Source organism: Netta rufina (assembly GCF_964035555.1).
Source record: "Netta rufina genome assembly, chromosome: 2".
NCBI lineage: Eukaryota > Metazoa > Chordata > Aves > Anseriformes > Anatidae > Netta > Netta rufina.
Window position 1 is genome coordinate 59,602,666 of NC_140124.1, and position 16,042 is coordinate 59,618,707.

The 16,042-nt window shown below is 38.6% G+C and overlaps 1 protein-coding gene across 1 annotated transcript in view; it reads right to left on the reverse strand.

Moving 5' to 3' along the window:
• Nucleotides 1-1,081: 1,081 nt before the first annotated feature.
• The window catches only part of POU6F2 (POU class 6 homeobox 2), a gene marked incomplete at both ends in the record, with an annotated part of 312,801 nt that continues 297,840 nt past the window's right edge, over nucleotides 1,082-16,042 (reverse strand). Inside the window, 3 exons of the mRNA XM_084282352.1 lie at nucleotides 1,082-1,586; nucleotides 4,998-5,166; nucleotides 14,359-14,527. Of these exons, the coding sequence (XP_084138478.1) occupies nucleotides 1,082-1,586; nucleotides 4,998-5,166; nucleotides 14,359-14,527 (843 nt within the window). The remainder of the gene's footprint in view (nucleotides 1,587-4,997; nucleotides 5,167-14,358; nucleotides 14,528-16,042) is intronic.

Consider the following 16,042-nt stretch of genomic DNA (forward strand, 5'->3'; position numbering starts at 1 on the left):
TGGCCAAAGGACAGAGAAATCCCAAGCTATGCAGTTGACAATAAACACAATGTTCAGTGTGAGCTAACAGTTCATCAGACACAATTCTAATCCTTCCTTGTCCTCTATTGCATTTCAGCATATCAATATAAAAGTGTTTAGGTTGCACTTTCTTTTTAAAAATCTTCAAAGAGTACTGGGTTATGAGGGTGTGGGTAAGGAGTGGAGAATGAGCTCAGGGTGGAAGGCAGCAAAAAGAGTCAGAAAAAAAACAAAAAACAAAAAATATAAATGCAAACCAAGATTTACACCCTTAGAAGAGAAATACCAAACCCTGCAAATCACAATAAAAACAAATGATTTTTGGCACCCAAACACTTGGAGATTGCAAAAATGTTGACTAAATGCAAACAAAAGAAACGGAGGTGACCATGATGGAATGGCTTTAACACCTGTTTGTACACACCTGCAGGGGGTGCAATCAAGGATGAGAGAAATTAATCCTGTTGTTTTCATCTTTTCAAAATACAAATGTAAAAATTCATAACACAATTTTACACCCATAAAAGAGTAGACTAACAATCTAGTTTGCAATGCCATGTTTCTGACTTTGGTTAATAGTTTTCATAGTGAATCAGCACTTGATACCTGAAAGGCTACAATCACTCCTCCAGGTGGCAGGCTTGTATTCTCTTTTAAACAGATAAAAGTTTTTTCTTTTTTTTTTTCTTTTTTTTTTCTTTTTTCCTTAAAATGTGTTCACATTTTCATAATATACAGAAAAAAGTAAGCAGTTATTTGGTTTACTTTAAGTCCATTTAAAAAAAAACTGGCTTTTTCTTTTTTGGGGAACTAATTCTACGACACACACACACACACTAAGTGTTGTGTAGTTTTTTGTTTTGTTTTTATATAGGAAAACCCATGGACATTTATAAACTGTTCTGTCCTTCTTGTAGTTTTCTCAGTCTTTTACTTACAAGGGTGATGAACAGGTATTTTCAGAGTTCGAACGGTTACATTTCTGTTGGTGCAGGGTTTTTTTTTTTTTTTTTTTTTTTTTTTTTTTTTTTTTTTTGTGTGGTTTTGTTTTGTTTTGCTTTTAGGAGTTTTCTTCCAGAGAGTCTGTTAAGGGCTCCATAGGAACTGCTGTCGCAGGCTCGTGCTGTTTCAAACGTTTAATTGTGTTCTTCAGTGCTTGCCTCTTATTGCAGAACCAAACTCTAACTACTTCCCGGTCATAGTTCAGTTTCTCTGCAATCTCTGTCATTTCCTGCCCAGAGGGGTGTGTGTTCTTCTCAAAGTGGGCATTCAAGATCTCAAGGGCTTGTGGCGTGAATGAGGTACGCCTCTTGCGCTTTTTGGATGGTTCGCTTCCGATAAACTCGGTAAGGTTCTGCATACCTGCTCGATGGCGGGCCTCAGCCTCAGCCATCCACCGCTCAAGCACCGGCTTTATCTTCTGGGCACTTTTAGGGGTGATGTCCAGCTTTTCAAACCTGGCAGGATACAAAAGGCCAGGGTTCAGTTTGGCTGTCAGACTGCTAGCTATAGTGTTCTCTTGGGCTTCCTGTGGTAGGAAAAAGTGGCTTCTCAGGATGGTGTGTCTGAGGGAAAATTGAGAAAGAAGAGTCTTACACTGATGCTCTGCCAGGGTGGGACTTCCTGCCTGCCTGACTAATTGACTGGCAGAGGTAATTTACAATGGATTACGAAAACTATCAGATAGGTATATCTATAAATATAATTATATAGCTAGATATTTAAGCTATTACAAAACGAACACTACAACAAAATTCTAAGCACACTAAGTAACACAGGTTATGCGTACCATTTTCATATTTCTGAAGATCTTCAAAACCCTTAAGGCTAAGTCTAATTACAGGAAATGACATCAAAGGCAATTGATTTTTATCATCTCTTCCTTGCGATTAATCCCTTTGTTTTCTCCCCATTACCACCTTGTCCAAATACCACAGCTTTAATAATACAAACCAATGGCAGTTACTAGCCTCTGAATATCAGGTTTCCTTTCCTTTCATTTTTTAGCAATTTTCACTGTTTGCAAGTTAACGCTATATCCCTTTTCTGGGTCGGAAACAGATTCCCATAGCTCTGGTGGTGTTCATCTGAAACAGCTGGACACTTTGCAATTATCTTGACTACCCCCACAATGTGCAAAGACAGACTCATGTTTTCCAGATGAAACCCAACATAATAGTCTACTAATATGCTGTGGCACCAAGCTGGGTTTATTGTGGGATTTCTACAAATGGTACCAGAATGATATCATTTCCTGTAAATGAGGTCTTCTATATATCATTTTGCCATCAAAAGTATTTTGCCAAACCAGATTTTACAAGTCTTATAAAACATCTGGAAAAGCAGCTACACAAAGCTTTAATCCTTTCAAAAACAAGCAGAAGAGCTGAGTTCATTCTTCAGTTCTTATAAGTACTTGTTTCTTTCATTTATCAAGTTCATCCTCTCTTGCTATGCATTAAAAAAGTCAGCCCAGTTCCTCTGATGCCACCCATTTGTATTTCTCCACTTCACCTACGTCCACACCATCATACGTTGCGGCATTTAACACTGTGGAAAGGTGACAATTATTGCACGGTGTTGCTGCCCTCTCCAACCCACCCAGTGCTCAAACACTGCTGCTGTTGCTAATCACAACGTGCCTGGGAGGTGAGACTGACCGAATCAATGCTTTTGTGCAAAACAACTTGGTGGCTGGAGTTAGTGATTTTTAGTGTCTATATTCGGCATGTGGCAGCTGCAAAAAATATTTCAGCAAGGAACAAAGCATTTCTCACAAACAAAGAATGAGACAAGAAATAATTTCAAATAGTAACATGGCAAAGAATTTGTAACCAGTTCCTGGCATCCTGAAGTGGGATTGACTGCATGGTGTCCTTCCTTGGTGTCCAGTGATATTTCGGTCAGAAGTGTATGTTTTAGAACTCATTGTGCCAAATTAAGACAGTGCCATTATTTGCATGCAGAACATACTGGCGTAAGTGGTGTATTGCTGATATGACCTGCAAAGGGCACTGGAAGACTCTACTTCTGCCTCCAAGTTGGTTGTTCAACTTGCTTACCTTACTGCCCTTTCCATTATCCTGGAGTTTATATTGAATCTCCTTTGTTACCATTAAAAGAAATGTTAAACCTGCTATTTACAAGGAGTGGCAAACTGCCACTGAAGCAGCATGTCTTGGTGCTTAACAAGAAATGCACAGTCATAGCAGATTATTACACCCCAAAATGAGATCCATTTGTGAGGGTCAAAGGAAGGAAAAAAAAAAAGAAAAAGAAAAAGATAACTTTGCATGTATCTGGGACCAGCTTTTGCATTCAGTTCTGTATCCTGTTCTGAGCCATTTACCCCTCTAAGGGGGCAAAATTTGCCCTCTGTCAAAGGTCTCCACATTTAGGGTTTTAGTTAGCCATGTCTGTGCTCCAACTTCCTCTTTATTTGGGTTTTCATGATAATAGATTAGTGAAGAAACTTTCTCTTAGTAAAATTCAAACCATCCCCAGTGGTTTTCTCAGACATGAGGTAGGTGGAGGAAATGAGGACACAGCAAACTAGACATAAGCAAAGGAAACTGCAATTTGTCACTTAAAAGTATAGTAGGCTACAACAAATTGGCAATTGCTAAAAACTCCACCTGTTTTAGGCATTCTTTACCAATTGGCCATACAAAAGAAAAAAATATTAATCCTTAGCAACAGGGAGCAATAGCATTCATATCATTGGCATTGCTTGTTAGTGTAGATACTGCAGTACAAGTTGTTTGGTATAACGATATACAAGTCTTGAAACAAATTTCCCAGCAGTAGTATCCTTGTATAGACTGAATAAAGGTTATTTTCTACAGGGAGGTATCTTATAAGAAAAAACAGTAGGGGAGGCCATAGAAGTGAGAGGATCCTATGGAGCTTTTTGTATTTAACAACAATCAATGGGTTTTATGGAAAATCATTGAGCAAAATGTGAGCTGCAAGCTCACTACCCCATACTGATGTTATTTATAACCTTAGTCTTAAACTGCAGGAAAAGTACACTTCCGTTCTATGGGGAATACATTAAAAGTATAAAGAGCAGATAAAAAGACAGAGCATTTCATGGATCACCAAGAACAAAATCCACTTAAATGAGCTTAGAGTTGGTTTCTTGGCTTTCACTGATGGAGAAGGACTATAAGGCATTGCCCAAGAGGAAAAAGCTGTTACCTAAGTGTGTTTGTTACCTCATGCATAAACATGGGATTACTGTAACACACGTACGTGAATATACGGTGTTTGCTTCTAACTAACTCTGTCAAGACTGTATTATAATTTCATATGATTAGGACAGATTTCCACTCCTGCTTTGCATATATGGGTTGTCATTTTATTTTTATTTTTATTTTTATTTTTATTTTTATTTTTATTTTTATTTTTATTTTTATTTTTATTTTTATTTTTATTTTTTAATTAAACATTTAGTTGTTAAAAGATGAATAGCTTCTGGTTTGCAAGATAGCAAGATAGCAGGAAGGATAATTTTTTCCTTTCTGTGTTGCCTAGGTAAATCATCATTAACATCCTATATGTGAAGTGCTAACCATAGTAATACAAGTTTTAGCTTAGCAGGGATGCAGCCATGAAATATTTGTTCAGTAACCCTATCTGTAGAAAATGGCACAGTATGAAGAGGGTCAGCTGCTGCTTATCCAGCACCAGCAGGGTCTCCAGCTTGTCTACTGAATTAAGTCTTGATGCCAGGAATATTTTTTCTCACTTGTTTAAAAAAGAAGAAGGAAAAAAAAAAAAAAAGACTAACATTACTTCAGGGCTACACAAGAAGAACATCTTATTTGCCAGATACCAACATCATTGGCTAGTTTAAATCCAAGAATAAATAATACATTCTAAAGACATATGACTCTGAGCATGCTTCTCACAATAAACTGAATAATTCTGAAGAACAAAGAGAGTAGAGGAGAGTTTATGATGTAACTTGTTACCTGCAGATGGCAGACTGGCTATAGGCTGGGCCTTCGGTGGCGCTTAGGGCTTGGCCAACTTGAGTCTGTGTCAGGCCAAGGGACAGGCGCCGGATTTTAAAAGCTTTGGCAAATTCTCGGATTTCTTCCAGATTCACCCCATCCACTTCTCCAGTGGCTGTTTGAGGATCTGTTGAAATATTTTTTGAATTGTGTCAGTTCTTCATGTTACGTACGAGTGGGCTAGGCTTACCCCATGTTTCATTGTCAGGCTGTTCATGTTTATTTTTAATTATAGAATACTTCTCCCTTTCGCTTCTTTCCCAAACAGAAACAAGCTTGCCTTGCTAGGTGTGTTATGAAGCATGTTCAGATTGCTAAAATGCTAACTATGCAGCCGTGCTTCCAAGTGGTGGTGAAAGATGTTCAAAGACATATTTCATTGCTGAACTCCCGAGAAAAGGCCAATTCACCTCAGAGCGAGGGAGTGGCTGAGCTCCACACTCGTTTTTGCGTTGCAAAATCTCCCCCACTTTCGACAAGTTGTGTTGCCTCTGTCCCCTTCTCATTACATACAGAAGAAAGGCAGCTGTTAATATATTTATTTGCAGTCTATGGGGACTGCTAAACATGAACATAAACTGCTTTTTTTTTTTTTTTTTTTAATTTTCACAATACTTTCCACTTTATCTAAAATTAATGCTAAATAAGGAAATTCATAAACCTTCCTTCCCTTTTCTGCAACAACCAGCTCAAACCACCAGCCAAGCATCCAAACTAACCCAGCAGAGGAACAAGCCCAAACACAAAAAAAAACTCTTTCATTTAAAAATCATCTTTTAAAGATGCCTCTGTGAGAAGCAGCCTTTCAAGCTTTTCTTTCTGCCTCCCATCAGGTTGATAATCAAGGAGCAGCGTATTTGCAACGTCGGCCATTAGGTTTTGGATGGTAATGCTGCACAATTTGTTACTTTTACATTAGCCCCTCAGAAGATAATGCTTATGATGCTGTGAGAATAAATCTGTCCTTCCTCTCCATAGCGGTTTTACTGACACAGAAGCCTTTGTCCCTGAAAGGGCACATAATAAAGCATGTCTACCACAGGAAAGCTCCTTTGGTGCTGGATAACTCGGTCAATTTAGGACTTATCAAGGGAAATGACACAACAGCTGGAGAATGGAACTTTTTCCCCCCCCAAGCTACTGATCCCTGGCTAAATGAAAGCGTTTGCCAAGCTGGAGACAGCATGGGACTGGGATGGTGGAAGATTTCAAAGTGTTGTGCAATCCTGCGTGTAGTGAAGCCATTCTCCCAGCGAGATATCTCTATTGTTCTTCACCTCATTCCTCAGACTTCTTAGGTGAAAAGTTTGCAGCACAATAACCTATCAATTTCTGTAAATGCAAGCAGTTGTCCAAGGACAGTGCTAGACTACATTACTATTCTGAACCCTATATTACAGTGGCTCCTGCTAGTGCTGCTATAGCTAAGGGCATGTCAGCAGTACAGTAACAGGGCTTTTATTTTCAGTGGTTTATAAACCTGATGTAAAATTCCCTTATAATGGAAATGTCCTATAAAAAATCTTTTAGTCCAATAATAGAGACAGAGGAAGAAGTTTTTCTGCTATATAAATTCAACCTATATCTATTCAAAGCCTGAGTGAAAGAAGCACATGAAGAAACAGGATTTAAAAAATAGACATCTGTATAACTATGGACCACATGAACTACGTGTACAGGTAAACACACACACATACACAGGCTGGACCTAGTTTTGACGATGCACCATGCTCCTGCTGTCAGTGCTGTGCTTGAGCTCACCTGTACATACATCCATGTACTCAATCAGTGTAAAGTTAGGATACATATTATTTGCTTATTAGTAGTGAGGAGCTATTAGAGAGGCTACACAGATTTGAAAAGTAATTGCCTTTGTGGATGTGAAATATTCCTACTTATCCTATCCACAGTCTACCTAGCATTCCAGTTGGGATTTTCATAGATACAGAGTGGAGATGAACGCTTATCAGCCCTTTGGTTCTCTGAAGAGCAAATGAGACATGTACAGAATATCATAAATTATAATGGCCTCAAAGATTCCCTTGAGTAAATTGCACTAAGATGGTGACTTTCCTCACCGCTTTCCTTCCTTTTAAGGCCTCTGACTAGGGTGGTCAGGGATGTGACAAAGTACAATTCAGATGTTCCCAGAGAACTCTCAAGGTAGCAAACTCTATTGCTGTCACCCGTAACCTTTCTCCCCCTCAAACTCCTGCAAGGAATAACAAGGGAGTTAAGAAAGCTAAGGGGTCATATGCTTGCTCATGGTTATACAAAAATTGTCATGTTCTGCTGAATTCTTCTGGTACAATGCTTAGAAAACTGAGTATCATGAAAAGTCCTTTCCTGCTTGGGGGTCTTGGATGATGGAACAATTAGGCTGAGGTCTCCTTAAAATAAGAAAGAAAGTTATGATGCACTTTAGTAATATGGGAGTAGATATATATGGCATAGCATTTGTTGACAAAAAGGCTTCACTCTTATATAGTGTCTTTAGGAGGAAGAACGTGCTAATGGGTGGACAAAAACACTGAAGCCTTTTATCCATGAACTCTAGGAAAAACAGTGTATCAAATCAGAACCACTACTACTTCAGGTGTGATTCAAAGCCCTTTGAAATCCATAGAAATAGTCCCTTGAATTCTATCAGCTTCGTGTTACTCATACAGTACTATGAAGCCTTTCCTACTGATATCATATAACAGCACCGGTCTGTTTTACTCTGTTGCCATTAAAATGCCATCAATACATAATCTTGGACCCTGTGGACTAATACATACACATGCATAAATATACACAAATAGATAATGTATTTGTTTTTAATAAGTTCTGAGCTCTCAGAACACTTAAGTGGATAGTTTACTTCACATTTTAGGAAGAGTAGTTGATTGAAGACTGTAAATAAACTGATGCTTTTCAAATTAAGTGGATATCCTAGAGAAGGCTGCACAGTGCTAAGAGGAAAATAAAGAATACCAAACTCATTGAGTGGTTAGGACCTACAGTTTCAGTATTTAGAGTAAATATTCCCAAGGTACATTATGGCTCCATACTCTATTGCTGCTGTGTCTATTAAACTAGCAGGCACTGAACAAAGATGAGAGTTGTCTGGGGCCACTGTATGGGACATATGTATAGCAGAAGAACAAAAAGGAAGGCAGCTAAAATTCCCCCATATGTCCTGGTAAATGGTGAAGGTGGGTGATCAGAGAAGAAGAAAAATATCCACAGGCTCTCCTGTACTGAAAACCATTTTTTTTTCCTTTCGAAGGAAATACTACTCCCACTTTTGAATTCTTTCAAAATTCCACAAGTTTGTTGGTGAATGCAAAGTCTTTGTGATTTTAATAGTGACAGGAAAGAGTTGCTACAGAGAATCAATGAACCCTGAAAGAGAAAGCAAATTTCTGTTGTACAGAATTCTGCCTTGGGAGGGATTACAGGTGATTTCCCAAGTCAGACAGGGGGAGAAAGAGCTGGCAGAGGAAGTCCAAGAGAATGTAAATTGGATGAGAGAGGTGGGACAAAACACTGTTAATGAGAAATAGGCTGGAGCTCATGGGAAAGAGAATAATTTGTTTGTGGGAGGCATTTTAATTTAATAGTAACAGATAACAGTAAAATGAATTTGGAAGGAAGAAAGGACCTTCATGGAGACACAAATCTCCAAGCACGAGGGGAAAACAAACAGCAATTTCCATAAAGAGAATATATGGTAAGAAAGGTAAAGAAATAAGAACAGGGGTGCCTCTGAGAAGAAAAAAATGAAATGTAAAAAAGGAGGAATGCCAATGTAGAATTGAATGAAGAGAAAGCAAAGGAAAGAAAGGATAAAACAACATGAAAAAAAAACATGCATAGAAAAGGCATGAAGAGTGGAGATGAATCTTGCAGTCATTACTTAGGCAGACCTTCTTTTAAAATGTCCTTTCTCTGGAAACATAATAGTTTGTCTTAAGAAGAGCTAGCCTTGGTTGCTGGTGAGGAATGATGGAGTGAGGATGAAGGGAGAAGCTATGAAGAATGAAACAGTGCACGGAAAAAAAAAAGGACAATAAAATAAAATAAAATAAAATACAATAAAATACAATAAAATACAATAAAATACAATAAAATACAATAAAATAAAATAAAATAAAATAAAATAAAATATTATGGGACATCACAAGAGGAATAAATCTATAAAATAAATGAAGGGAAGTAGTAAGAGATTAAGGAAATGCACTTTCTTAGAAGTTTGGAAATGTTAAAAAAATGTAATATCATAAAGAAAATATGACTAGAATGAAAACTGAAATGAATAAACACAAAGAACCTGAAACACTGAAGTTACTAAAGACCAATCCTGATCCCTTTAACAAGGGATTTTAATAATTTCACTCATATGACATGACCTCTGGTAGAGAGTGCTACTCTCTCTCAGTAAGTGTGCAGAGCCTTGCCTGAACCAATTATTTAACTACTGAAGTTGCTGTAAGCAACCCAGTTAATAAAATAAGGTAGCTGAATTTGTCTTGAACTTTATTACATTTGGCAACAGCTTCTGGAATACGGTGAATCTCTACTGAGATACTTGACTCTGGAAGGCTGGACTACAGCTTTGGAATGAATGAGAAATTGAAAATAACCATATTCCTGCCTCACAAGTGGTAAAACAGTTAAAGAGATATTCAGGAGGCCACAAGCCTCTTGTTTTCTGTTTCTCCGTTTCTTGCTGCCCATGGGCCTATGGATTTATTTCATGACCACTGACTCATTGCAGGCCTTATCCCACAAAAGACTTTGGATGGACTTTGGCAGGCTCTAGGTTTCAACTGAAGGCTTGTAAAACAAAGCTCTGCTGGCCACTGGGGGTGTTGGGATGCCAAGAAGGTTCTGTCCCATCATGGGCCATGTGCTTGGCATAGAAGTGACCCTACCCTTCAGGGATCTGCACCCAGAAATTGACTGTATTCTACAAGTGGGAAAGTGCCTGCAACAGGGAGGCACTTTCTGTTCACTTGTTTCCCCATGTACAGGCACAGTTGTATGCAAATGGGGTTTTATACTCCTAAAGCAATTTTCAAATTCATGAAGATCAATTAAGACTATTTATCTAAAAAGGTGCTATTATCAACAACAATGAAAAACTGTAAAAAATGCATCTCACTTTACTTTTCATGTTTTGTTACACAGGCGGTTTGATGTTTTCCTGCTGAAATGACTGTATTTTCCTCTTTCTTGTAGGCTCTTTTCACATTACTAGAAACCAGTGGGTAGCTCTCTTGTTCTCTGGAACATTGGTACTTACTGCTTGGTCACCTCAAGCAGGCTTATGCAAGCAGTGTTAAATCCAGTTTGTGGTTGGCTAAATGTTATCAAGATTATGCTGGATAACTATAAAGGATAACTGTTTTGTTGATCTCTTCCTCGCATTATGCACCCTTTTGGTCTTGAATAGCTAGGGACTGGATGAAGCCTGAAAAATAAGTTCCATAACTTTATATTCTTTTGCCATTATAATCACACTTTTTTTACAGGCAATTCCTATAATCACCCTCCCCCTTTGGAATGCTCTTAAGAGCCGAGTCCCAGTGAATTAATTCCCATGGACAACACAGCCCTCCGTCCACTTGTATGAAAAGTATTTTCTTTGTCCTGAGTTCCCCACTTATTGATTTAATCAAGCTGTTGTTCAGTTTTGGGCAAAGGAGAAAAACTCCAACTATCTTCTCTGTTCCATTCATGATCACTGTCAAGGTATTAACTATGGCTAAGTTTGCCTGGCATTTGCCATTATAAGACAAATTTGAGAGCTCAACCACTTCTGAGAATGAGGTAAATAAAATATGTTGTTCTGCCCAGGTTAAAAATAAATAAATAAATAAACCACAAAACTCTATTGTTTTAGAAGCTTCTGTATTCCTGCCATTTGAAGCTGGGCCTTGATAGCTGTCAGGGAGATAACTTTCATGTCTGTAGTAGACTTCTTGCCATCCCAAGTAACAATCTGTCTCTAACAGCCAGGTGAGCTTCCAAAGTTTCTATTTCCTTGGTAGAGATTTGTTACACCTCTGCATGGAGTTTTCTTTATGTTTTTCTCTGTACTGAGAACATTGGAGCCTAAGACTGCAGGAGATGGAGAAGAACGCCTCCTGCTATGGTTGTGGATCTGGCCTGCTTTGGGCCATGAAGACAGTAAAGACAAGGAGACTGACTTGCTTCTCTTCTGGTCATCATTTTCCACACTATTCCAATGACTTTCAGGGAGAGTGGAAGTGGATTTGGACACAGAAGAGGCAAAAAAAAACAAACAACCCTGAATCTGAAGAAAAAGAAATGAAGGGAAAAAGAGCGGGAATGTGGGTTTGTAGTGGAGGGAAAGAGGGTCTGATGTGCACAGACAGAAAGTAGGACTCACTAGGGTAGAGGAAAGAAAATCAGGGAAAAGAGAGGCAGTATTAGTGATAAAGCAAGACAGAAGAGGACAGTGATTGCCTGATAAGAATGCTGGTAAAAGGAATACAGAGATGGTCTAGGGACAGAGACCATCTGGAAGCTGGAAGATGACTAAAGTGAGAATAGAAATCGAGGGATGATGGACTGTGGGGGAAAGAACAGCAGTGAGAAAGTTGAGGAAAGAAGTACCGCGGCCAAGGGAATGTAGATTGTGTGAAGAATGGTGTGAGGAAGTAATGGGATTGGAACAGAACAGGTGTTAAAGAAGTCAAGCCTGAGAGGAACAAGTAAAAAAAGTTTATGTTAATTTGTGCACCTCCCCCTCTCCCCTGAACTGATATTCCTGTGCCTTGTATGCCTCTGCCCTCAGCCAAACCCATGAGCACAGCGTGTGCCTTATTCCCTTTTAGAGCAGGACAAACAAGACGATAACACAACCTATCAGCTTCTTCATCCATTCAACCAACAGAAGATCTCATATTTCCAGCTTGGAATATAAGTATTATCTCATCATATGACTGACTCACATTATTATTCTGCTTTTGTAACAACCTTGAAATATATCCAAGCAAAAAATGAAGCTAAAAGAACAACCTTTGAGTTGCACAAATAAACACTAAGAAGTTAAAAATGCTGGGACAACAGTAGCCTGCTGTGCTGGTCTGAGCACCGGGCCATTTTTTTCCACAGACTCCTGCCTTGTCCAGCGCACAAGATGAATTGCGCTTCGTTACAGAGGAACTGATTAAATTATTGCCTTTTAACTTGTTCAGTGTGTGGCCCTAGACCTCTGCTAAAGCTATTCACCAAAGACATAGTTATTCATTTCCTCTTGAGCTTTTCTATTTTTTGAAATCTTAATTTATTTTCTTATGTTTCTGTAAGATGAGGGTCTTCCCCTTCTCATTCACAGACGAGTGGACAGATATTAAGGCAAAGGCATTTTTGGCTACCCAGTCAAGGTCAAGTAGAAGATGATTTTTTAGACTGTGGCTTTAAATGGTGCTTTATACAGTTCCACAGTAAAAGTGCACTTTGAATTGTGAGTGCCACATTCTTCTGTAAATTAAAGTCCAGAGTCTCAAGCTGGATATTGAGGCAACACTTGTGAAAAATCTGTTGTATGTGACTTGTCTGCCATTGCACCGTAATTATGTTGCAGACAGAGCTGGAGCTCCACAGCTCTCTGCTGCCAGAAGCAAGACCAACCCTCACCCTTCTACAAGTCCCTACCTCAGATGTCACACAAACTGGGCAACAGTTTAGTGAACCAGGTAGGGAACAAACCCTGGGACAGTGTCCTCCCATATTACATGACTCCTCCATTGAACAATGATGCCAAGAATGAAGGATGAGGAAAAAAAAATAGTGATTCTGTGATTTTAATCACAACACATTTGGTTATTACAAAATACATGTTATAAGGGGAGTTAGATATAGTTGGACTAAGTACTCTTTTCCTGGCATCTCCTAAACTTCAAGTGATTTAGCTTGTAAAGTTAAAAGGTCTTCTTCCAGGTTGCTTTTATTGTGTGGAGTGCTAATCCACATGGGGAAATTCACTGGAATAACTTTTTGGGGTAGAGTACCCCTCAACAGTTATTGTAGAATATATTTTTTTATAACAGTGTCTGCAAGGCAAGCTATTCTGGACCAGCAATTGAGAAGAACCTTATTCTGCACCAGCTATTTTAGTCAATTTTCCCACATAGGTAAAGGGTAACTATGAATTTTTAATGTGAAGCATCTTATTCAACTTCTTTCCAGAAGCTTGTCTACATGAGAAAATGTACTGACAGAACAATAGCAGTATATTTCACTGTAATTATATCTATATCTATACATTTTATGTACTTACAGCTACCCATGTAGTTGTGTTTATTTCTGAATAAAAGTATTCACATTGGGAATTATACTAGCATAATTTTACCACTATAGCTCTGCTAGTAATTTTCCCATGTAAACAATCTCTGAAGTAATCCAATCAAGATTTTTTTTTTTTTTAAACAAAACATCTTTTCCAAGCCCTCCACAAGCTAGCATCAGTCATATATTTTCCATTACCAACACGATGTGAGCTACACTGTTTACTCGAAGTATGCACACAGTGTATCTTTGAACAAGGTCATCCAATACGGTTAGATTTTTGCAGATGTGCAAAAACTGTTAATACTTCTTATGCGTACTTCCAGCCTATTGTTCTTGCTATGTGAAGACCAAAGTTAATGCTAATTAGGTAACAGTGAAGACTCTGAAATGTGTGACTTAGAAGAAAGGGCTGGCCAGGAAGTTAGCTGTTACAATCCCAAACACGAAACTCAGTTATTTTACTGCAGCATGCTGCTCTCTCCTCTCCCACATCTTACAGTTCTTGGTTGCTTAAATTGTACAAGCTTTTCCTGGCAAGAAAGGTCTCTTGTTCTAGATTTGTGCAGTGCTACATTTTGTAAAACAGTTTGCTACAATAACTAAGCAAACAAACAATAAAGAAAAAGCAACTTAAGCAGAAGTAAGAGACTCTGCCCACCAAATATTAAGCAATATAATTACACTGACTGATTCAAAAAATTCTAATTTCAGAAAAACATAAACTACGTTTGAGTTTTAAGAATTGCTCAGTGTTGACAAAGTCAATTAACAGCTGCTGCCATTTTAATGAGCATTTTTAGCATTGCTTGCAGTTTCTCAAGGCATGTTTACCTTAAGCCCCATCCATCACAGCACTTAGGAGTTCTTATTGGTAAGAGTCACTCTAGTTAGCAATACACAATCTAATATATGGAAAAAAAAAAAAAAAAGGAAGGAAAGCAGATCAGGAAACTCAGCAGTAAGGAGGACAAACAGGGGGGAGAAGTAAGGAGAGACAGGGAGCAATACTTACTGCTGACTAATTGGCCAACACTCAAAGCTGAAGAGGAGGAGGATGAGGAGGAAGAAGAGGAAGCCTGACGCACTGGGCTTTGAGACATAGATGCTTGACTGTGAGCCAAATGCAGGAGATTGGATTGTGAGGCTGCTTGTCCCACTTGCGTCTGGGAGGGCTGATGGAGCTAAATGTTAAAATGTAAAAATAGGTATTTAGAAAATGAAGCAGTAATAGAAAACTTTCAGTGCACCATCTCACCCATCTATTTCCAAGGAACAAATCCCCTAAGAACATTAAATACCACAGACTTGGTTCAGATGACAGTGTTACAGTAGGAACAATTTGAACTCCCTTGCATTCTGACTTTCCATTTTTTTTCCCAGTTTAAGCAGATAGTTAATCTAATTAGCAGCTAAATACTTGTTTGAAATGGATGATGAGAGATCTATGACATTCCCAGCAGCATTCTGATTTAATAAATACATGTCCTTACCTGTTTTCTGACTCAAGAAGTCAGACTTTTATTCCCTACATGGATTCTCATATAAATCAGCATTGTTTCAAAGGGATCCTTTCATACTGCAGGACCAGGGCCAAGAAGAGTGGGAATGGGGAAGAGAAGATAAGGTGGGGGGAGATCCCTTTCCTACAGAAAGGAATAATTTGTTGTATGACATTGGATCTAGCAAGCAAACTAAAATTGAAATCTTACTTCTCAAATGATAAATTGTCCTTTCTTAAAACACACAGTGAAACTTCTGAACCCCATTCGCATCAGGACTTTGTCAAGTAAGACATATCTAAACAGTCTAGCAAGTTCTGTAGATGCAAATGATACGCTGTGATATATTCATCTGGCTTTAGAAATGTTTGTTTACACATTTTACAGTACTGTAGTCTTTGGTCCTTCACTAGAGGAAAACAAAGAACCATTAATCCCTTCAGCCTAAAATAAACTTTCATATGGGATTGAAAACTAAGATTCTCTGCTACTGATTTTTACATAAAACTTCCAGCAAATTCAAAGGGTAGACTGTACAGAATTAAGGTACATGATAGTGTTGTAGTTTAACCTGGCTGGCAGCACAGCACCACACAGCCATTTGCTCACTCCCCACTCCCAGTGGGATGGTGGAGAGAATCAGAAAAAAAAAAAAAAAAGTAAAAGCTCATGGGTTGAGAAAAAGACAGTTTAGTAGGACAGAAAAGGAAGAGAAATAATAATAATAATAATAATGATGATAATAGTAATAGCAATAAGATGTACAAAACAAGTGATGTACGATGCAATTGCTCACCACCTGCTGACCGATGCCCAGCCTGTCCCCAAGCAGTGGTCTCCTCTACCCCGACCAGCCCCACCATATTATATGTTCAGCATGACATCATACGGTACGGGACATCCCTTTGGCCAGTTTGGGTCAGCTGTCCTGGGTTTGTCCCCTCCCAGCTCCTGCTGCACCCCGAGCCTGCCCACTGGCATGACAGAGCGAGAAGCTGAAAAGTCCTTGGCTTAGTGTAAGCACTCCTCTGCAACAACTAAAACATCAGCGTGTTATCAGCATTATTCTCATACTAAATCCAAAACACAGCACCATACCAGCTTCTAGAAGGAAAATTAACTCTATCTTAGCTAAAACCAGGACAGACAGACTTACAGTTTTATGTTGGCCTTTAGTCATCCAGTACAGCTCTTTCA